Source organism: Pongo abelii, chromosome 11 (assembly GCF_028885655.2).
Source record: "Pongo abelii isolate AG06213 chromosome 11, NHGRI_mPonAbe1-v2.0_pri, whole genome shotgun sequence".
In the NCBI taxonomy this organism is placed as follows: Eukaryota; Metazoa; Chordata; class Mammalia; order Primates; family Hominidae; genus Pongo; species Pongo abelii.
Window position 1 is genome coordinate 17,625,452 of NC_071996.2, and position 22,253 is coordinate 17,647,704.

Genomic DNA, 22,253 nt, shown 5'->3' on the forward strand with positions numbered 1-22,253 from the left:
TGCTTATATTTTTGGTGTCATATACAAAAAATCATGGCAAAATCCAACATCATAAAGATTTCCCTCTCTGTTGTCTTCTAAGATATTTATAGTTTCGGTTCTTATGTTTAAGTCTTAGTTCCATTTTGAGTTAATTTTTGTATATGGCATAAGGTAAGGGTCCAACTTCATACTTTTCATGCGGATATCCAATTTTCCCAGCATCATTTGTTGAAAAGATGGCCCTTTCCCCATTGAATGGTTTTGGCAACCCTGTCAAACATCAACTGACTATAAATTGAGGGCTTACTATGTCTGTCCTTATTCCAGTAACAACCTGGTTTTGTTATAATCTGTCATTTTGTTTATAATTATCAAAATCTTATGATCACACATAATTTCTAAATTAGTGTATATCTTCTCTACTTTAATCCTTCTAATAAATTGACAAAAGCACCATTACCAATCACACGTACACAGTACTTCTACAGTTTTATATGCTTGAACCATTTGAAGACAATCCTAAATTATAACTTAGTCAGACTTAGATAGTAAATAATTCAAAAGTAAATTTTACCTTACTACAATTTCTTGTTACACTGATTTTCAGAAGCATCTGACCTTATAGATCATCTATAAAATTTGAGAAGTGTTTTAACTATTCTTTATTTGATATTACACATAAAATGCATTTCAATTAGTAAAAGGCAGCATTTTAGATCCAGGGAATTCTAATTGGATTGGCATAGTTAAGACCAAAAATATAAAGTAGACATTGCTGTCTTATCTTCAGCCCTTGCCTTTAACAGGGTAATGAACACAAATTAAAACATAGGTTGAGTCTTGCTTGGTTCTGAGACAGTATTTAAATATATTCATAAAGACAGTTATAGAAATCTAAATATAAAACCAACCCCCAATATGTTTTGAGATGGCATTCACCACCTTTATGAAAAGTTGAACGTTACTAATAAAAGCCAATCATATCTTCAGAAGGGGAAAACAGTGATAACATTTACTGAATTGAAATTACTATCAAAGTTCAAAAAAAAGTCATATTCATTTAACCACAAGCTAGTCTGACTTAAATCAGGACTGTCCAACAAAAAAGGCCTGTCACTCATTCATGATCTAAATTCTGGTGTATGAGATCAATTAAATTTTGGTGCACATGAAGTTATGAGACCTTCGTTTTGTAATAAATAAAGGCAGTGGCCAACTATTACTCATTAGTGGCTTTTTTGAGATAAGTTATCAAGTCTGCTCTTTCTACCTTCTTCTTAATGCCAGTGAAGACTGTTTTTGTTCCAAGGATGTAATTCTCTGGATTCTTCAAATACTCCACCGGTGTCTCCTCTCCCCAGGTGATGCTGTGTTCTGTTGGCGTCTGTGTAAGAGGATCCAACGGCCTGACCTGGCTGCTGCCCAGAGCCCATGGAGTTCTGGCCCAGTCTGTGCTTGCCTCTTTTTTCCACAGTGTGGCACTGGGTACCCTTCTGAACAAAATCTTCTTGCCTTTTACTACATTACTCCTGTTGAATTCTCTCCTTTATCACTCACACTATGAAGATTCCCGCTCGGAAGCTGGCTAATGCTTCTCTTAATAGCACCCTGTTGTGATTACATAGCTTTATAGTAAGTTTTCACATCAGCAAGTGTGAGTCCTCCAGCTTTGTCCACACTGTGGTCATTTTGGCTATCTGGGATCCCTTGAGATTCCATATGAATTTTGGGATGAGTTTTTCTATTTCTGGATAAAAAATCCATTGGGACTTTTATGGGGATTGCATTCAATCACTTTAGTTAGCATTGTTATTTAACAATATTAGTCTTCCAGTACATGAATGTGGGATGTCTTTCACTTATTTATGTCTTTCAAATTTCTTTTAGCAGGCCAGGCACGGTGGCTCACGCCTGTAATCCCAGCACTTTGGGAGGCCGAGGCGGGCGGATCACGAGGGCAGGAGATGGAGAACATCCTGGCTAATACGGGGAAACCCCGTCTCCACTAAAAATACAAAAAATTAGCCGGGCGTGGTGGCGGGCGCCTGTGGTCCCAGCTACTCGGGAGGCTGAGGCAGGAGAATGGCGTGAACCCGGGAGGTGGAGCTTGCAGTGAGCCGAGATGGTGTCACTGCACTTCAGCCTAGGCGACAGAGCGAGACTCCGTCTCGCAAAAAAAAAAAAAAAAGGAAAAAAAAAAAGAAATTTCTTTTAGCAATGCTTTATAGTTTTTTGTTTGTTTGTTTGAGATGGAGTTTTGCTCTTGTTGCCCAGGCTGGAGTTCAATGGTGTGATTTCAGTTCACTGCAACCTCCGCCTCCCGGGTTCAAGCAATTTTCTTGTCTCAGCCTCCTAAGTTGCTGGGATTACAGGCATACACCACACCACCACGCCTAGCTAATTTTGTATTTTTAGTAGAGATGGGGTTCCTCCATGTTGGTCAGGCTGGTCTCAAACTCCTGCCTCAGGTGATCCGCCCGCCTCAGCCTCCAGAAGTGCTGGGATTATAGGCGTGAGCCACCGCGCCTGGCCTGTTTCATAGTTTTGTTTTCTTTTGTGTTTTTGAGACGGAGTCTCGCTCTGTCGCCCAGGCTGGAGTGCAGTGGCGCCATCTCGGCTCACTGCAAGCTCCACCTCCCAGATTCAGGCCATTCTCCTGCCTCAGCTGGGACTACAGGCGCCCGCCACAACGCCGGGCTAATTTTTTGTATTTTTAGTAGAGACGGGGTTTCACCGTGTTAGCCAGGATGGTCTCTATCTCCTGACCGCGTGATCCGCCCGCCTCGGCCTCCCAAAGTGCTGGGATTACAGGCGTGAGCCACCGCACCCGGCCCATGTTTTATAGTTTTTAGTGTACAATTATTTCACCTGTTTGGTTAAATTTATTCCTAAGTACTTTTTAACGCTATTATAAATGGAATGTACTTGTTAATTTCCTTTTTGTATTATTCATTGCTAGTGTATAGAAATGCAAATGATTTTTGAGTGTTGATTTTGTATCTTGCAATTCCATTGAACTAATTTATTAGCTCTAATAGTTTTTTTGGGGAGTCTTTAGGGTTTTCTATATACAAAATCATGTCATCTGAGAACAGAAATAGGTTTACTTCTTCCTTTCTGATTTAGATGTATTGTATTTCTTTCTCTTGCCTCTTTGCTCTGGCTCTTCCAATACTATGTCCAGTGTAAGCAGTGAATGTGGGCATTCTTGTTTTATGCCTTATCTTAGGGAAAAACTTTCAGTCTTTTACCGTTGAGAGTGATGTTAGCTGTGGATTTTTCAGAAATTCCTTTTATCATGGTGAAGAAGTTTACTTCTATTCCTGGTACATTGAGTATTTTTTTTTAATCATGAAAGGGTGTTAGATTTTGTCAAATGTTTTTCTGCTTTTGAAATAATCATGTGATTTTGCTCCTTCATCCTATTGGAGTGATGTATTACATAGTTTGATTTTTGGATGTTGAATCATCCTTGCACTTCAAGAATAAAACTCACTTGGGCGTGGTGTGTAATCCTTTTAATATACTGCTGAGTATGCTTTGCTGATATTTCGTTGATGATTTTTGCATCTACATACTCTTTTTTTTTTTTTTTTGATACGGAGTTTTACTCTGTTGCTCAGGTTGGAATGCAGTGGCATGATCTCAGCTCACTGCAACCTCTGCCTCCTGGGTTCAAGCGATTCTCCTGCTTCAGCCTCCTGAGTAGCTGGGATTACAGGTGCCCGCCACCATGCCCAGCTAATTTTTTTTAGTAGAGACAGGGTTTCACCATGTTGGTCAGACTGGTCTTGAACTTTTGTCTTCGTGATCTGCCCACTTCGGCCTCCCAAAGTGCTGGGATTACAGGCGTGAGCCACCATGCCTGGCCTGCATCTACATATTCTTAAGGAATATTAGTGTGTAGCTTTCTTGTAGTGGTTTTGTCTGGCTTTGGTATCAGGGTAATTCTGGTATCATGAAATGAATTAGGAAGTATTCCTTCCTCTTTAATTTTTTTTGGAGAGATTGAGAATTGCTGCTAAAGTTTTAAATGTTTGGTGGAATTCACCAGTGAACTCATCTTGCCCTGGGCTTTCTTTGTTGGGAGACTGGATTACTGATCTAGTCTCCTTACTCATTATACATTTACTCAGATTTTCGATTTTATCATTATTCTTTGTTTTTGTTTTTGAGACAGAGTCTCACTCTGTTGCCCAGGCTGGAGTGCAGTGGCACAATCTCAGCTCACTGCAACTTCCACCTCCTGGGTTCAAGCAATTCTCCTGCCTCAGTCTCCCAAGCAGCTGGGATTACAGGTGCGCACCACCGTGGCTGGCTAATTTTTGTAGTTTTAGTAGAGATGGGGTTTTGCCATGTCGCCCAGGTTGGTCTCAATCTCCTGGGCTCAAGGGTTCTGCCTGCCTCGGTCTCCCAAAGTGCTGGGATTACAGGCCTGAGCCACCACACCCGGCTCATGATTCACTTTTGATAGATATGTGTTCTAAGAATCTGTCCATTCCATCAAGTTATCCAATTTGTTGGCATATAAATGTTTGTTAACATTCTTCTATAATTCATTTTATTTTGGTAAAATTGGTGTTAATGTCTCCACTATCATTTCTAATTTTAGTGATATGAGTCTTCTTTTATTCTGAGTCAATCTAGCTGAAGGTTTGTCAACTTAGTCTTTTCAAAGTACCAACTTTTGGTTTTGAAGATTGTCTCTATTGTTTTTCTATTCTCTATCTTATTTATCTCCACTTTAATTCTTATTATTTTTTTCCTCTGCTGGCTTTGGGTTGGTTTTCTTTTTCTAGTTCCTTAGGGTGTAAAATTGGGTTATTAATTTGAGATTTCTTCTTTTTTTAATGTACGCATTACAGCTATGAATTTCCCTCCTAACAGTGCTTTGTCTGCATCCCAGGTTTTGGTATGTTGTGTTTTCATTTTCATTCATCTCAAGGCATTTTCTAATAAAGCTCACTGGTCCCTTACTCACCCCATGTCGTGGGTACTGATGAGCCCATCAAAGTAATTATCCATTCCTAAGACAGTGCTTTTGATTTCTAACATTTCCTTTTTATTTTTCTTGGAATTCTGTCAGCTTACATTACCCATCTGCTCTTGTAACTTGTCTACTTTTTCCATTGAAGCTTGTACCATATTAATGATAGTTATTTTATATTCCGTCTAATAATTCCAACATCTGTGTCATATATGAATCAGCTTCTAATGATTTGTCTCTTTAGGCTTTGGTTTTTCTTGCTTTTAACAGGCTTTGTAATTTTTTTGTCTAAAGCTGGACATGTTGTACATATTGGACCATAGGCACTGAGGTCAATAGGCTTTCAACGTTAGGGTTTATTAATCTGGCTAGGAGTTGTAATATTTGTCATAGCTTTAGGCCACCAGCTGCTTCAAATCACTCTAATGGGCTTGCTTTTTCTTCTTTCTCTTTGGCTTCCTTTCATTCTGGTCCTCAGAGAGTTTGTCTCTCAGCTCTGTTAGCTGTAACCCACTGTTATCACTGGAGCCTTGTTAGTGTGGTGGCACCATGTGCTGGCAAGTGGGGAGAGGGGTGTTCCCTTGTCTTTTTTTTTTGGGATGGAGTCTTGCTCTGTTGCCCAGGCTGGAGTGCAGTGGCGAGATCTCGGCTCACTGCAAACTCTGCCTCCTGGGTTCACGCCATTCTCCTGCCTCAGCCTCCTGAGTAGCTGGGACTACAGGCACCCACCACCGCGCCCAGCTAATTTTTTGTATTTTTCGTAGAGACGGGGTTTCACTGTGTTAGCCAGGATGGTCTCGATCTCCTGACCTCGTGATCCGCCTGCCTCAGCCTCCCAAAGTGCTGGGATTACAGACGTGAGCCACCGCGCCCAGCTTCCCTTGTCTTCTAACCTCCAATCAGGCCTCATTCTTTTAGTTTCTGTGCCTCGGCCTCAGGGTGGGGCTAATCCTTCATAGCCCTGGTCCCTTCCCTGGCTGGTGTTTCCTGCCTCCTTCCTTGAAGTCCTCTCCCTTGTTGACCGTCGCTTTATTTTCCCTTAGTTGAGACCTGAAGGCTGGAGAGGACTGGAGTGGGGTAGAACCCCCCATCCTTTAACTTGAAAAGGTTTCAGAATAGCCTTCAGGGAAGACTTGTTAAGGAGAAGTTTGGAGGGCTTTAAGAGGACCCTCTTTGGTCAGGCACGGTGGCTCACGCCTGTAATCCCAGCACTTTGGGTGGCCGAGGCAGGCGGATCACGAGGTCAGGAGATGGAGAGCATCCTGGCTAACAAGGTGAAAGCCCATCTCTACTAAAAATACAAAAATTAGCCGGGCGTGGTGGCGGGCGCCTGTAGTTCCAGCTACTCAGGAGGCTGAGGCAGGAGAATAGTGTGAACCCGGGAGGTGGAGCTTGCAGTGAGCTGAGATGGTGTCACTGCACTTCAGCCTGGGCGACAGAGCGAGACTCCGTCTCAAAAAAAAAAAAACAAAAAAAACAGAGGACCCTGTTCCCCCACCTCCCCTTGCAGGGGTAGGGGTGGAAGGAAGGGTCTTTGTTTGATCCTCACTGAAAATGTGGAGTGGTTCCTGCAGGAAAAGCCTCTGACACTGGACCCCTTTACTGCCCATCCCCCAGCTTCTTCAGCCTGCAACAATGTGTCAACATTGTAATTTCAGTGTTTCTACCAGCTTTGGGTATCCGGAGACTTTTGCTCCCAACCACAGGCCTTGGTTGTTGAATTTCTCTGGATGGTCTGTCTCTCCAGGTTTCTGGAAGGTTGTTTGCCCTGGGACTTCATTTTTCAGAGGGGTCAAGAAAAAAAGCTGGTGTGTCCAGCTTTTTCTTGTTGAAGGATGAGAATGGCCACTTCCAAAGTCTTTACATGTAATAATAAAAAACAACATCTCCCCTCCCAAAGGCAGGGTGTGTGATGTTCATATAGGCCTGGGGTCCAGGCATCCACACCAGGGCCCCAAAACAGGGGTCAGTGGTCAGTGGGTGGGAGGTGGAGGCAAGAGGCGCTCTTCATTTAAAAAAAAAAAATGCATCTTTTCTTTGACAAGTCAGTTTCATTTTTACAATCTTGAAGAGGTCTTTAGTGGTAAACACTTCCGGGAATGAAGGAGTGAGTGCAGCATTATTTTAACAGCAAACGGGAAGTAACTTGAATGTCCATCAACAGGGGAGTGTTTAAATTAACTGCTCCCTCCAGGAGAGCAGCTGTGCAGAAGGATGGGGGAGCTGCCCACTGCGGTGCCTGCTAAGCTGGGGAGGATGTCCTCGGCAGTAAAAATTCATTAAAGTTCACGTGTTGTAAACTAAAAATAAAATCCTAAGCCCCCCACTGACTGAACAGAATCCCGCTTGGCCAAGGGGACCCCAGAAAACCTATAAAATCTAAATTATCAGCCATGATGAGAAGGGGGGGCAGACACACTTCTTTATACTCCCTCCCTTTTGGAGTTTACGTACAACTGACCAGCATTAATGTTGAAACAGAAACCATAAAACTGACAGAAGATACTTTTTTTTTTTTTTTTTTTGAGACAGGGTCTCACTCTGTCCCCCAGGCTGGAGTGCAGTGGCATGATCATGGCTCATTGCAGCCTCAACTTCCTGGGCTCAAGTGATCCTCCCACCTCAGCCTCCCAAGTAGCTGGGACCACAGGTGAGAGCCACCATGCCTGGGTAATTTTTGTATTTTTTGTAGAGATGGGGTTTCACCATATTGTCCAGGCTGGTCTCAAACTCCTGGACTCAAGCAATCTTCTTGCCTTGGCCTCACAAAATGCTAGAATTACAGGTGTGAACCACTGCACCAGCCAAAACAGACTCTTTGGGGCAATACGATGCCAAATTATAAGCAAGACCTAAGGCCATGCAAGACCAGGGTTAAGTCAGCCTGCAGGCCAGCAATCTTGCTGCATAGATAGCATTCTTACCTGAATTGAAAACTTTCCTTTCTGCTGACTCAGTTTTACACAGAGCCTGATTCCTTTCACCAATTGCAAATTAAAGAATCTCTAAAGCCACCTATAACCTGTAAGCCCTCCCTCCCACTTCAAGACATCCCGCCTTTTTGGGCTGGACCAATGTATACTTCCCTGACTGATTTATATCTACCCCCCCGCCTTTTTTTTTTCATGTTTTATTATTTTAGGTAGATTTTTCAGGCAAGTATGATTTATGTCTTTGCCTGTAACCACTGCCTCCCTAAAATGCATAAAACCAAACTGTAATCCGACTGCTTCAGGCCCACTGACTCCAGACTTCTTGGGTTTGTGTTTTCCTGGGCCCGCAGTCACTCATATTGGCTCAGGGTAAGCCTCTTGAAGGTATTCCACAGAATATGGTTTCTCCGTTAACAGTGTGTATGTCACGGGAATACAAAGAGTCTGACGTCTCCCACCAGGGCTGGAGAAAAGGAGGGAAGGGGCCTGTGCACTGGGGCTGTTTGGATTGGGTGTGGTCACTGTTGTGAAAACACAATCCCAGGTGGCCTTGGGTCTGGATTGAGCTCCTGCCCCAGATCCCAACAGACCAGACCAAACCTCAATGCAGTCACTCGTGCTAAATGCCACATGACCAAACTGAAACTTTAAGCAGCTAGATTCCAAAACAGACTAGTTTTTCCTGGAAATGAGAGATTCCAGTCTCCCGGAGTCTATGTGATAAGCAAGCCCCTCTGCTTCAGCCCTTACAATGCAGTCACCTGAAGTAGCCTGCTGTTAACTGATCAGCTTCTTTCCTGTTACTGTTTTTTTGCCCCCACCTTACAAAACCCAGTGTTCTGTCATTGCCTGGAGCAGCTCTCATTCTGTTTTGTAGAATGGAGGCTGCCGCATTCATCAATCACAAATAAAAGCCAATTAGATCTGTAATGAAATTTGTTGCAATTTTGTCTTCTGTCAGAGTGGATTAATTTTGTAACAACAGAGGGCTGAGGAAGGAAGGATGGAGATTCCACTTTCACTGTTTCCCTACTGTGCCTTCTGAGTTTTGTATCCTGTGTATTTATTCCCATTCCAGAAAATAAAATAAAATACAAAACCAAGAAAGACATGAAGCATCCTGGGATGTGGTCTGCAGTCTCTCCCTGCCTGTGCTGGCCTTCGCCTCTTCTCCTTTTCAGCACCTCCTGCCCGTCCTCCCTCTCTCCCTCCTGGCCCTACCCAGTGTTCCCAGCTTCCCAGCACAACGTGGCAGGTTGGAAGCCCCACTGCACGGCCCCTGGGCAAACCCCTTTTCCGCAACCTGTGGGACTCTGGGAGCCTGGGCGAGCCACTCAAGCTCTGTGGGACAGCTGTGAGCTTAGGGCAACTGGACCGACTTCTCAGGATTTTATTTCACGTGGGGAAATCTGCTGTCACCTCTACAGCCATGTGTGGATGAGAGGGCTGGAAATGACCAGGGAGGTCTGAACATGCCCAGCCAGCCTCTTCTGCTCCCAGCACTGGGCTAGGCACGTGTCCCGGGAGCTGGGCTTGAAGTTCCCTTCTTTATCCACAGTGGGTCACCCTGAGGCCTGCAGGCAAAAACAGGCTGAGGGTGGGGTGCAGACAGAGAGAGATCACCCTGAGGGAGCTCACACTGCCCCCTCCATCCCCCAGCAGGGTGCCTAGCAGGCCACTCCTGGGACCCCAGCCCCAGATGCTGAATTCGAATCTGGGGTTCTGAGGTTGTCTATAGTGCCCCCAAGTGGAGAGCCGAGGCCAGCGGGTCCTCCCAGGAGGCATGGCCCTGCAGCTGGGTCACTGTAGACCATGCCTCCACATGGCTCAGGTCCTGGGCACCCTATGCCCCTCTCTGGACCCCAGGCCCTCCTGACCACTCCCTGACCCCCTGGATTCCTGCCCTTCCCAGCGCCGTTGGGCCTGGCTGGGCTCTCCATCACCATGAGTCACTGCATCACAAGCATGGCACAAGGGAGTGTTCTGTCTCTGCCAGGGGGGAGGCGGCTGGCACTCAGGCCAGAGTCGCCCTCCAGACATAAGGCTCATGGTCAACAAGAAATCAGAAAAGCATGCACAACTTTTTGACACTTCATTCTTTCAACAAGGATTTACGGAGTGGCTACTCCCTCAGGTGCAGCACAAAGCCTCGGCCTGGGGTTGAGTCAAGACAGCCTCCCCCTGGGTGCTCAGCCTGCCGGAGGGGCACTTGTGGCTGGCACCCAAGGGTGTTCTGACATCTGGAGCCTGAAAGCAGGAAGGGCTGAGGGCTCTGAGTGGGGACTTCACTGCAGGAGCTCAGTGGGAGGTTCTGGAGCCTGAGGAAGAGCAGAGCCCTTGGAGCTGGGACAGGACAAAACCCATCACCTCACACACTAACTGTGGGCAAGTCACACCAGCACCCTGTGCCTCCGTGTCCAGGTCTGAAAAATGGAGCTGACAACTGCATTGAGGTTGATGCAAGGATCAGGTAAGCGAATCTAGTGGAACTTGCCCCCAGCTCGGCTCGGTGATGCTGCTGTGGTCCTGTATGTAAGTCTTGGGAGGAGGGCTCAGATGTGGCTCCACAGGGGCTCCAGGTCTGGACGGGCCTGGTCAGAAGCCTTGCTGCACACTTTGGAACCTGTGACGTGCAGCCTGTGTCCTGCTCGCAGCAGGCCTCAGGGAGCCCTGGTGAGAGAGGGCTACCGGAGACTAAGCGTCAGGCAGTCAGGAGAGGCACTGACCAGCGTCCCCTGGTGGGAGGGCCACCCTCAGCTGCAGATCCTGTGCTGCCTTCTTCTCGAGCCAGGACATCACAACTCACGCTCCTCTTGGTGGGAGCTCTGCGTGAGACGGGATTTCCCTAGCAGTTTGCCTGCGACCTGACTGACGCCTTTTCCTGTGCTGGTCTTTCCTCCAGAAACCCATTTCGCGGCTGCCGGTGGAGCCCCATCCTGGCATCTTGCTGAGGCATGCTGGTTGAGGTAGAAGCTGATCTTGGAGAATGTGGATGGCCCATCTGTCCTTGCACCTGCTGGCCTGACACTGGCCCAGGACGGACACCTGTCCCTCCTACAGACACCAGCCACCTTCTGCCTTCATGATTCTGAATGTCGGGGTGCTGCACATGTGTTGTGACATTTTAGGGAGTGAGGTCCACAGCCCCATTTGAAGTTTTCCTGAAGGGGAATGGCGATCTGACAGCGTGGAGGGAGTGGAGTCAAAAGCCTTTGTTACTTGTAGGCAGAGCTGAGGAGAATCCATTGGCTTCTTCCCAAAGAGCATTTGGCCATCCATGGCTCTAGTTAGAGAGTGCAAGCGGAGGGAAATCATTGTAGGGGATGATTCGTGACAAATAATCTAGCACTGCCCATCAACAAGGGTGGGAGGGTCCAGCCAGCCCTGGCAGGGCTGCACAGGGATGCATGATGCTGGCTGGCTCACTCCTGTCATCCAGCACTTTGGGAGGCTGAGATTTTGAGACATTTTAGCTGAGGAGATTTTGAGACATTTTAGCTGAGGAGATTTTGAAACATTTTAGCTGAGGCAACATGGCGAAAGCCCGTCTCTACAAAAAAATAGAAAAATTAGCCAGGCAAGGTGGCGCACGCCTGTAGTCCCAGCTACTTGGGAGGCTGAGGTGGGAGGATTGCTTGAGCCCAGGAGGTAGAGGCTGCAGTGAGCCAAGACCGTGCCACTGCACTCCCATTCCCACCTGGGCAACAAAGTGAGACCCTGTCTCAAAAAACAAAAAACAAAAAACACAGAAGCAGATGCTGGTGCCATGCCTGTAGAGCCTGCAGAATCATAAGCCAAACAAACTTCTTTACTTTATAAATGACCTGGTCACAGTTATCCTTTATAGCAACACAAAACAGAGTAATACAACGTTCCTGAGGGGACGCCCTTCAGGCCCTCAGCATGTGGTAGCCACCTGTCCTGGGGCAGCAAGTAGGCCAGACTGGGGCCAGATTGAGGCCGGTTCGGTGGGCCTTCCTAAGATCGGCTCCCCTACCCGTCTCCCACCCTAAGCCTCACAGTCCTCACAAAAGTTTGGATCATTATTCTGAAAGACATAATCCCAAACACTGGTCCCCAACATTGAAATATTGAAAGACGCAAATCTCTAAAGTTTCAAATCTCTAACATCTAAAGTCTTGAAAATCACAATCCCAGGATAGTTGCATCATGTTAGGTGGAGCTACTGCCTTGCTTGGGGCTTTATTTGGAGACTGAGAATGGTTTAAGGGGATGCGGATGGATGCCAAGTTGACAAGGGGTGGACCTGTGGACTTTATTTTGGGTGTGAACTTGACTGGGTTAAGGGATACCTAGAGACCTGGGAGACCATTATTTTGGGCGTCTGTGAGGTGTTTCCAGAGATTAGTGTGTGAGTCTGAGGGTCCTAGGTGGGGAAGATCCACCCTCAATGTTGGTGGGCAGCATTCAATCTGCCGAGGCCCAGGGAGAACAAATACAGAAGGCAAATTGGTCTCTCTCTGAGAGCTGGGACAGGCTTTTCTTCCACTGCCTTGACATCAGAGCTTCAGGCTCGCTGGCCTTTGGACTCTGGGACTTACACCCATGGCCCTCCTGGGTCCTGAGGCTTTCGTCCTGAGCCACCCTGCCAGCATCCCAGGTTGACGGTGTGTGTAAGCATTGTGCGTGTGTATAAAAACGTCAAAACTTCCTCCATAAATGAAGAGATGTAATTTTTGTACATCTGCAATTGTGAGAGATGAAAGTTCTTGCCATCTCCGCTCTTTGGGCAACTGTGTGTGTGGTGGTGATGCATCACAGATTGACTTCGTCAAAAGACTTAGGTTGTTGGTCATGATATGACTGCAGATATAAAGCGAGGTGCACACAATTACCCAGCATAGTGACATGCATGTATTCATTTCCCATTTTGACCTATTTCTTTATGAATATAGTTTGTCTGCTAATAACTCACACCCGTGTAACTGTCAGTATACCTGTTTATGCTTCCAAAAATATTATTGCCTATTTTATTGTGCAAAGTGGCTGATGATGTGTTCTGTTGTGTTTTTATGTTTCTCAAATAAATCCTTTTAAAATGTAAGTATCTTTTAAAAAATTTAAAAAAAATTTCCCAGAATTATATTTCCAGGATTTAGATCTTTTGGGATTGTGATTTTCAGATTTTAGAGTATAGTAATTTTAATATTTTGGATTCTCAACACTTGAGACTATGGCATTTGGGATTGTGTCTTTTGGGATTCACACACATCCCGGGCAGACTTATTGGCTCTCTGCTTCCCACTTACAATGTGCAGCTGTTTCTCTCCATCAGTTTCAAGCCCTAGCCCCTCTCTCCAGCCCCTGCATGAGGAGCAGCTAGGTGGCTGCAGCTTCGCACTGTCTTTGGCGGTGGGCTGCCTGAGCTGGTGGGTTCAGGCAAGGATGCCTCCACATGAACATGCTACTCTCTGCATGCCTGAGTCCTGCCACCCCCCACCCCCAACACAGTACCCACATCAGGGACAAAAGATAGAGATTTGAGTCTTCCTGAAAGTGATCATGAAGACACATGCAGTTCCTGGTGCGTGTGAGCCTGTGCTACAGATGGGGCTCAGCCATGGCTGGCCCAGAGGCCCCCACTTCTGGCTGGCCACAGAGGAGGCCCTCACGGGCCAGGAGGCTGCAGCGGCATTCTGGGGCACTTGCAGACACCCCCCCTTCCTGCTGGCTGTTCAAAGTGAGGCCCAGGCTTTCTGGATGGTGGCCCTGGGAACTCCACCGGGCAGCAGGGGCTGAGGGGGGCTCAGAGTCCAGCTGGCTGCCATATGCCACCTGCTCCACAGCCTCTGTGCTGAGCTGCAGGGGCTGGTCCTCCACAGAGGCCCAGGTCTGGACACCTAGCCCGGTGGGCTCCACCCTGAGCCAGCTCAGGTCCTGGACACGATCTCGACACCTCTGGTCCTGTGTGCTGGCCGAGTAGGGTAGGCCATGGACAGTGGTCATGCTGGGGGAGCTGCTGGACTGTTTCTGCTCCAGCATGTCAGGGCCCCTGGCCCAGCGCTGCCCAAAGAGCCCACTGCCCATGTCTTGCCTTGGAGGCCATGCGGCCGGGGGTTGGTTGTTTGAGCTGATCTTCAGGGCTGCCACACGGGCTACACAGCCTGCCAGCGTGGGCTCTGCATCCAGAGTGTCACCCCCGTGACCTGGCCTCCAGGGGTCTCGGAAACACCCCAGGACCCCTGGTGGCCCAGGCTCCTTCTGGGAGCAGGGCCAGGCAGAAGGGGCTGGGGCCTTGTTTTCACTGGAAGTATCTGTTGTCGAAGTGGCTGCAGACTCCATAGAGGAGAACAAGCCTTCAGAGTGACCTCGTGTCTCTTCCTCTAGAGAGGCATCCCTGGACAGTGTGCCAGTCCCTTGTGTGGCCCCCCCGGGGGGCTTGCTCTCTCCGGCGAGCAGGCCTGTGGTGCCCGGGTGTGCCCACAGCTCCTGCCTGCTGGGTGCTGAGCAAACTGTCGCCCCCCCTGCATCTGAGGGCAGGCCCTCCCTGCCCCCTAGCTTCTCTGTGGGTGCCCTGGGGGCTCCCTGGGGACCAGGTGGAGCCACAGGCTGCCCAGGGGTGGGTGGGGCACGGGCCATGGGGCCTCGGCGCAGCCAGCTGACGATGCCCATGGTGATGGCGAGCTCAGTGTCACACAGTTTCAGCAGGCACTCCTTGCCCTTCCAGGAGCTCTGCAGGAAGCCCTGGCTGAGCAGGTCGGGGCCTGGTGCTGGGGCCAAGTTCTCCTCGGCCCCCACTCGGAAGCTACATATGGACAGTGGCGTCCCCAGGGCTGGCCCTGACAGACTCTCAGACACACACAGGTCATCATCTGGGCTGGGGCCAACAGGACCCTCGCTGGGGTCGTGGAAGAGCTCGTAGAGGGCGTCCCCACTGTAGCTGTCCCGTGGGAAGGTGGCGGCAGGAGTGCCTGGGCTCTCAGCTTCCTTCTTGTCCTCCTCAAGGCCTGGCGAGAAGGAATCATAGTAGCCCTCGTCACTTGTGGACACGGATTCGGGCTGCTCGCTCTTGGGGGTGCCTGTGTCAATGGAGCTGGCTTTGGAGCCACTGCGAGGGTCCCTGCAGGGGCAGAGGGGCAGCTCAGCGAGCCCAGCTGTGTCCAGCCAGGGTTGGTCCCTGTCTGTCCCCTGGGGGCCTGAAAGCCACGGGCCTAGCAGGGCACGCTGCTGCTGACGCACTGAGCGATTTACACTGTCCCAGAACCTGGTGAAGTCAGAGGCTTCATTCTGGGCGGGCGAGGCCAGCTGCTCCACACTGCCCTGGAGAGGGCCCCTGGGAACCTTGCTCTCCGGGCCCTGAGCAGCCTGGGTTGGGCTCTCCGGGCCCTCGTTCAGCTCCAGGGATGGCACCGAGCTCTCATCTGCAAAGACCTCCCCACAACCCGTGAGCGAGTCGAAGCTCTGGAGCGAGGCCACGTCCTCACACAGGGCCCTGCAGAGACCAAAGGATGCATCGGCCAGGAGCTCGCTGTCCGACAGGTCCTGGCACAGGCCGTCCAGCCCCAGCCCCTCACCCGGGGGGAAGAAGGCTTTGCTTCGCCGCCCCCCAGGGTCTGACGGGTCCCCTGGGGAGGGCAGGCTTTTCCCCTCGGCCGCCAGCGAGGCCAAGTCCTCAGTCTTGTTTCTGCGAATGTGGAATAGGTTCCGAAAGCACTTCTTGGGCCTTTTCAGGGAAATCCTCTTCCTCGGGATGCTCTTGGCCACAGCCGGCACAAAGGGCATCTGGGGCACAAAGTGGCGGTAGTCAATCATGCGCCGGCTGCCTGGGGAGCCTGGGAAGCTTGCACTGCCCACCAGCTGCCCTGTGGCAGCCGTGGCCCTGCCTGCCCCAGACATGCTGTCGTGAGTCTTGCTCTTTCGCACCGGTTTGAAGGTGGCTCCGCAGAGGGCTGTGGGTCCCCCTTTGGGGTCCAGCTGTGCCCCTTTGTTGGGGCATCTGTCGTATTCTTGGGCACTGGGGCTGGCTTGGGGGCCCTTCTCACTGTGGGGCCTCTGTTGCCCTCCTGGCAGGACTGACCAGGGGCCTGTCCCCTCCCTGGCTGCAGCCACGGCTGCTGGGTCTGGGGGTTTCTCGTGGGAAACCTGCAGGCTGGACTTGATGAAGGTCTTTCCTCTCTTCAGCTCCATGCTGCCAGTGTCCCGGCTGCTGTGGAGGAAAGCAGGAGGCACTCAGTATCATAGACGGGAGGGCCCTGGGCTCTGGAAGACCCTGCCTACCCCTCTCACACAGCTCACTCTCTGCAGGGGCCTCTGTCCCAGGAGATCCTCCTTGCGGGGGGGGGAGAAAGATTGGAGCAGCCCTAACAGCACACAGTAGGAGCCAAAATGAGAGCTGCCTGGGGCCTGGTGACTGCTGCACCCATGAGTGCTTGACTCTCCCAATCTCCCTTTTAGCTCATTTGGCCCATTCAGACTCCCGTGTTCTGTGTAGAGTGCCCAGCGTTCTACAAACAGCTCCTTAGTGTATCTGCAGCATGTCCTTAAGGAGTGGGTGTCATGGCCCTTCTGAGTGGATGGGCGGAGGATCCAATTGGGGCAGTGGCCTCCTTCATCAGGCAGCTAAAGGGACACCCAAGCCTACCTGCTTCCTGGGCCGAAGGCAGCTGGCCCTCAGCTGGGGCTATGGGGGTGTGCATATTGCAGACTCCAGGACTGTGTGCCTGTGCAGGGAGGCAAGACTCTATCTACAGAGGCCATTAGGCAAGACACAGCCCGGAACCTCACAGTGCAGGCAGAGCATGGACACAGAGGAACCAGAGCATCGTGGTGGGAGGCAAGCATGGGACACAGGGTGGGCAGGCAGAGCTGCAAGGGTAGGCAGCCACCACCTTTTGTGCACACATCACCGAGGCATATTGACGCCTGCAGTGCCATGCAGAGAGGGTTTCTGATGCCTGGTCTGAGTTCAATGGGAAAGGGTCCTGGGATCTGCCCTGGGCATGGAGGTGGACAGGTGGCAGCAGTGCTAGCCAATTGACTGTCCTGGCCCAGTTAGGGCATCCGGCCTTACACTGAGATCAGTGGGGAGCTACAGCCATCTTCCTATGGGTGGGTAGAAGCAGGGACTTTAATGAAGTTGGCGGTCTAGGGCCACGCACCTGACCTCCGAGTGGAGGACAGAAAAAATGAATTGTGAGCAGAGAAGACTTGCCAGACGCAGTCCAAATGGACTGAGGATGGGGAGCAAGGCAGATGGAGGCTGCAGGGGTAATGTAGGGTCTTCCAAAGGGAAGAATGCCAGGGTTCACCCACAGCAGGGATAGAGAAGCAGGCAGGGAGTTCTGAAGGTCAAGGCTTGGATCTACACCAACAGTGTGGGACAGCTCGAGGAGGGAAATGAGGGGAGGAGGAGGGAGCTGAGCCAAGGTGAAAGAAGAGCTAGGGTTTAGTTTTAAACATGCTGCCTTGGGGTGTGTTGTGGAGACCTTCAGTACCCAGGAAGAGAGGGCAGACTGAGCCCCTCCCCTCTGTTCCCCTCACCATGTCCTCATGGCCCTGGACTCAGCCTGCTCTTTTCACCTAAAACACCTCTGTCTGCCAGGGTCTCCACCTTTCTTGGTAGTGAGTAGCCTGACAGTCAGTCCTCTGTCAGTCTGGCCAGGGAGAGACTGCGGCTGGCTCCTTTGCCTCTCCATAAGGACTACACGGAGGCAGCCCTGCACTCATCCCCCAGCTCCTGGCTGTGAGGAAGCCTGCAGCAGGCATGAACATGACCTGGGGCTCTGTCAGCCGGTGTGCCTTTTACACCCCACCCCAAGTAAGCTTTGCAGCTACCTGCCAGAGACCCTGAAATGCTTCTTCATGAGGACCCAGGGGGGCGAGGGACTGCCTCATAGCCCAGTGGGCACGTTGAGGCCAAGAAGATGGGAAGGGGTGGAAGAGCTGGCACTGCAGGGGCTGGCAGGGGCAAGCCGACCAGGCTCCACCCGCTCCCACTCAAGGGAAGTGCTTCCTCCCCTTGGAGGAAGCACCTCAGACTTTTGGTTGGAGGATGAGAAGAAGTAGGCACCATGCCAGAAGAGTCACAGAACCTGGGCTGGGCTCCAGCTGCAGCTCAGCTGTTGCTGGTGGCACCCTGGACAGAGGGAGACTGCCCTGAGCAGCCACACTGGCTTTTCTGCCTCATGCCAGATGGTGTATGCCTAAGCCTTTCCCACCCTGCACCTGCAGACTTTCTAGTCTGCACAATCCTTTGCAGCCGTGATAAGGCCTCCGGAGCTCTGCTGGGCTTTGCTGCACACAGCACAGGGCTTACTCTCCAAGCTGTGGCTCAGATGACCCTGGCTGGAGTCTTGGTTACACCCACCTAACCAGGTGGACAGCTTGGCCCGTAACCGTATGAGGGGCAAACTATTGTAACCCCCATTTAACAAAGGATAAATTCAGATTCAGAGAAGTCAATGAACTGACCCAAGTCACACAGGTGTTAAGTGACAGAGTTGGGATCTGAACCCAGGTCTATCTGATTCTGAACCTGACAGTCTATAAACCAACAGCTCAGACTCTTTTGTGGGAAATCTAAAAGTAGAATAATAAATGTGTTTTCATGAAAAATATTGTAAAACACAATGAAAGTGAAGATTAAAAGCAAGAAGCGTAGCTCACACAGATTTAGAAAAATTATGATTGAAGGTAATAATAATTCCTATGGCACGAAATTTTGGAAATATTCATTATGAGATCTCTATTTCCCTTATTCTTTTCTATGTTTTGGAAAAATCTTTTGATTGACATTCTGTTGGAAATAACTTCAGCCAGGCACAGCAAGGATTATTTCACCGTGTGCAGAATTTTGCAACTGCAAGAACAAAAATGTTTTATTTGATATAGATGTCTATAAATAAAACTACCAGTTTCTCAGTTCTCATAACAGTCAACTGATTTAAAATCATGAACAGTTGGAAATTTCACTCCACTCTGAACTTGAAAAATGATCCTTTAAAATAGCTGTCATTGCTATAGATGGCTGGACTCAGTGACACTAACAATGCCAAGCCCATCTCCTGAGTTTATTGAGCACTTTGCATAGAGACAGGACAATAAGCGTAGGACACAGAATGAGGAACCAGAGGCTTAGCAATACTGGAGCATCCCATGAACTCTAGTCTGTGTTCGCTCCAGTCCAAATCCATATTAAAATGTTTTATCGGAACCTGTCTCTTTGGAAATGTGTGACCTATGATGGGGGTGGAAACTCCCTGGGTGGTTGGAGGGCCCACTGCTTGGCTGGAGGCAGGCTGAGAAGTCAACTCCTGTGACAGTTCTCTGGGGCAGAATGGGATTTATGTGGACAGCCAGATGCTGGCCTTGTCACTGCCTGAGGGCAGAGGCCAAATGCGTCCAGGTTCTCAGTTGCAAAAATGCACACTGTTTTGTAACCCTGTGGCTATAAACCCCTGTGAGTGGAACTCCAGCAAGAAACATGACAGGTCCACTCCCACAAGTGCCACATCCCTCCCCCAAGGAGGGTTCAGACCCGTCCCTACCCTTCGGGTGCCTTCTTGTCTGCAGGGCTCAGCAACCACCAACTATTCATTCTGGTGCTTGGTTGCACTCCCCAACGAGATTGAAAATTCTTTAAGGTCCAGGATTCCAACTATAGTAGGCGGTGAGCTATTACTTAATTAAATGAACTATTTTATATTTGAGACATCTTAGTCAAATGTTTACACCTAAGTTCCCTAAACAGGATGCAGAGTCTGAGATTTTAATTCTGTGATATAGTTTATGTGAATCATTTTCTTCTCTCCTTCCTTCCTTCCTTTCCTCCCTCCCTCCGTCCTTCTTTCTTTCTCCTTCCTTCCTTCTTTTCTTTCTTTCCTTTCTCTCTCTCTCTCTTTCCTTCTTTCTTTTCTCGCTCTGTTGCCCAGGCTGGAGTGCAGTGGTGTGATCTCGGCTCACTGCAACCTCTGCCTCCTGGGTTCAAGCAATTCCCCTGCTTCAGCCTCCTGAACAGCTGGGACTACAGGCATGCACCACCATGCCCAGCTAATTTCTTTTTCTTCTTAATTTTAGTAGAGATGGGGTTTCATCATCTTGGCCAGGATGGTGGGTTTTTTTTTTTTTTTTTTTTTTTTTTTTTTTTTTTGACGGAATCTCGCTCTGTCGCCCAGGCTGGAGTGCAGTGGCGTGATCTTGGCTCACTGCAAGCTCCACCTCCCGGGTTCACGCCATTCTCCTGCTTCAGCCTCCTGAGTAGCTGGGACTACAGGTGCCCGCCAACATGCCCGGCTAATTTTTTTTGTACTTTCAGTAGAGATGGGGTTTCACCGTGTTAGCCAGGATGGTCTTGATCTCCTGACCTCATGATCCACCCGCCTCGGCCTCCCAAAGTGCTGGGATTGCAGGTGTGAGCCACTGCACCCGGCCGGCCAGGATGGTCTTGATCTCTTGACCTCGTGATCCTCCCACCTCGGCCTCCCAAAGTACCAGGATTACAGGCGTAAGCCACCGCTCCTGGCCTATGTGCATCATTTTTTAAGACAGTTCAGTGACACCAGGGCCCTGGGCTGAGTCTTTCATCTCTAAGATGAACTTGCAAGTTCCATGGGAACAGGGACCACACAATGTATTTACTCAATTAATTCTGTTACAGGGATGTGATATTTAAACCAAACCTTAAAAGACAGAAGACGACAGCCAGGCAAAAGACACTGCACACATATTCCAGGCAGACAGAACACCCTTCAGAAAGGCCCCGAGGAGCAAGAGAAGTAGAATATTTAAGGATCTGAAAGTGGCTCAAGTGGCCAGAGCAGCAAGCCAGAGGGACGAGGCCTGGAGATGGGCTGTGCACACCACACCCGGTCTGAGGTCTCAGCGAGGGCCGTGCTTTTATCTGCAAGCCACGGGGAGCCAGCCTTCCAGGGCGAGTGACAGGGGCCAATTCTCACTTTCAAAGATGCAGATGAAAATGGACAGCGGAGACACAGAGGCGAGTTAGGAGCCCAAGCAGGGTTTAGGGGAGAGAAGGTGGGGGCAGAGACTCCTGTGTCTGTGCACCTCCCATCACAGTGTTTTACAGTGTTTTACACGGCACACGTAGACATGAATTTATTGCAAATTAGGCAAATGAAGTTATTCCACTGGTTGCTTTTCTAATGACCAACTCAGGCTTAGCTGCCCAGCTTTTTCTTTTTCCTTTGAGAAGGTAATTCTGTGCCTTTCTTTCCTTTCTTAACCTGAAAAGTGTCTGGATGTTTGATTTCATGGAGCAAAATAAAAACCCTGGAGGAATACACATGCCATAGAAACGCCTTGAGACAAAAAATCGTTTGGCTAATAGTTTTGGTATTTTCTATGCCTTCTCCGGTATGCAGGAAAGTCACAGCAGTGTGATACAAAGGAGTGTATGGTGATAAAAAAGCGCAGGCCCAGGGACCTCTGGAAACTGGGCTGGTGGCAGAGCTATGGGGCAATAGCGTTCTCGGTAGTAGGCTGCCTTGTCATGGGAGGGCTGGAGTGAGGGCCACTGTGGGGAGGGAAAGCGACCGTGCTCTGGGGTGGGGGTGGGAATGGGGAATAAAGCAGAAATAGAATCTGCGGTGAGAGCACCACCAAGCCACCCAACCCCCACATTGGGGAGACAAAGGGCCCTCTGGGGAGGGAAGGTCCTGGCCCACCTCCTTGGAGGGAGCCTCTGGGCGGTCCTGGCCTGCCCAGGGGCAAGTTGATGGGCCTCACAGCCGTATTGGCTCTTCCTCAGCTCCTGCATCCGCCAGCGGAGGGTTTCTCCGCTTCCCTAGCCCAGACCTAAAAGGGTCACCGCCCCCAGGCCCCTGACTGCGCCGGGAACCGCTGGGTGGAGGGTGTCGACCCTGCTTCCTGCCCTCAGCCCGTCCATCGCGCCAGAGAATGCACCAAATTCCCCAATCCTTACCCTCCCCCCAGGGTCCACATCCGCGGGGCAGGACCGACGCAGCCTCTCGGGGCCTTGGCGACTTACCGCTGGGGGCCGGCACTGCAGCAGGGCGCGGCCGCGACAGGCTCGGGCACCGCGTCGGAGCGCGAGCCGCGCTCAGCACCACGGTCAGCTCCCGGCGCCGCGCGCCGCGCGCCGCGGCCGGGAGGGGGAGGCCCGGCGCCCGCACCCACCCACCGCGGCTCCAGGGGCTTCGCGGGGTCGGGCTGGCGAGGGTTAAGCCGCCGGAGGCCGGCGGGAGGGGCGGGCCGGCGCTAGCGCGCAGGGGTGGCGAAGGGGCGCGCCGGCCGCGGTGGGGGCTGCTCCGCCACGCTGCCGCCTCCCTGCGCCGCCGCTCGGGCCGCGCTCGGGCCGGCTTTGTCTGTTCGTATCGCCGCGTCTCTGTTTCTGGGTGTCTCTGCCTCCCACC

General features: G+C 50.4%; 1 protein-coding gene across 1 annotated transcript; it reads right to left on the minus strand.

Moving 5' to 3' along the window:
* Window positions 1-8,060: 8,060 nt before the first annotated feature.
* AMER3 (APC membrane recruitment protein 3) lies at window positions 8,061-21,950 on the minus strand. Its single transcript, XM_024243533.3, has 2 exons — window positions 21,869-21,950; window positions 8,061-16,069 (listed from the first exon to the last, which is right to left on the minus strand). Exon 2 carries the CDS (start codon window positions 16,048-16,050, stop codon window positions 13,465-13,467), a length of 2,586 nt encoding a protein of 861 aa, XP_024099301.2. The 5' UTR covers window positions 16,051-16,069; window positions 21,869-21,950; the 3' UTR covers window positions 8,061-13,464.
* Between the last annotated feature and the right edge of the window lie 303 nt (window positions 21,951-22,253).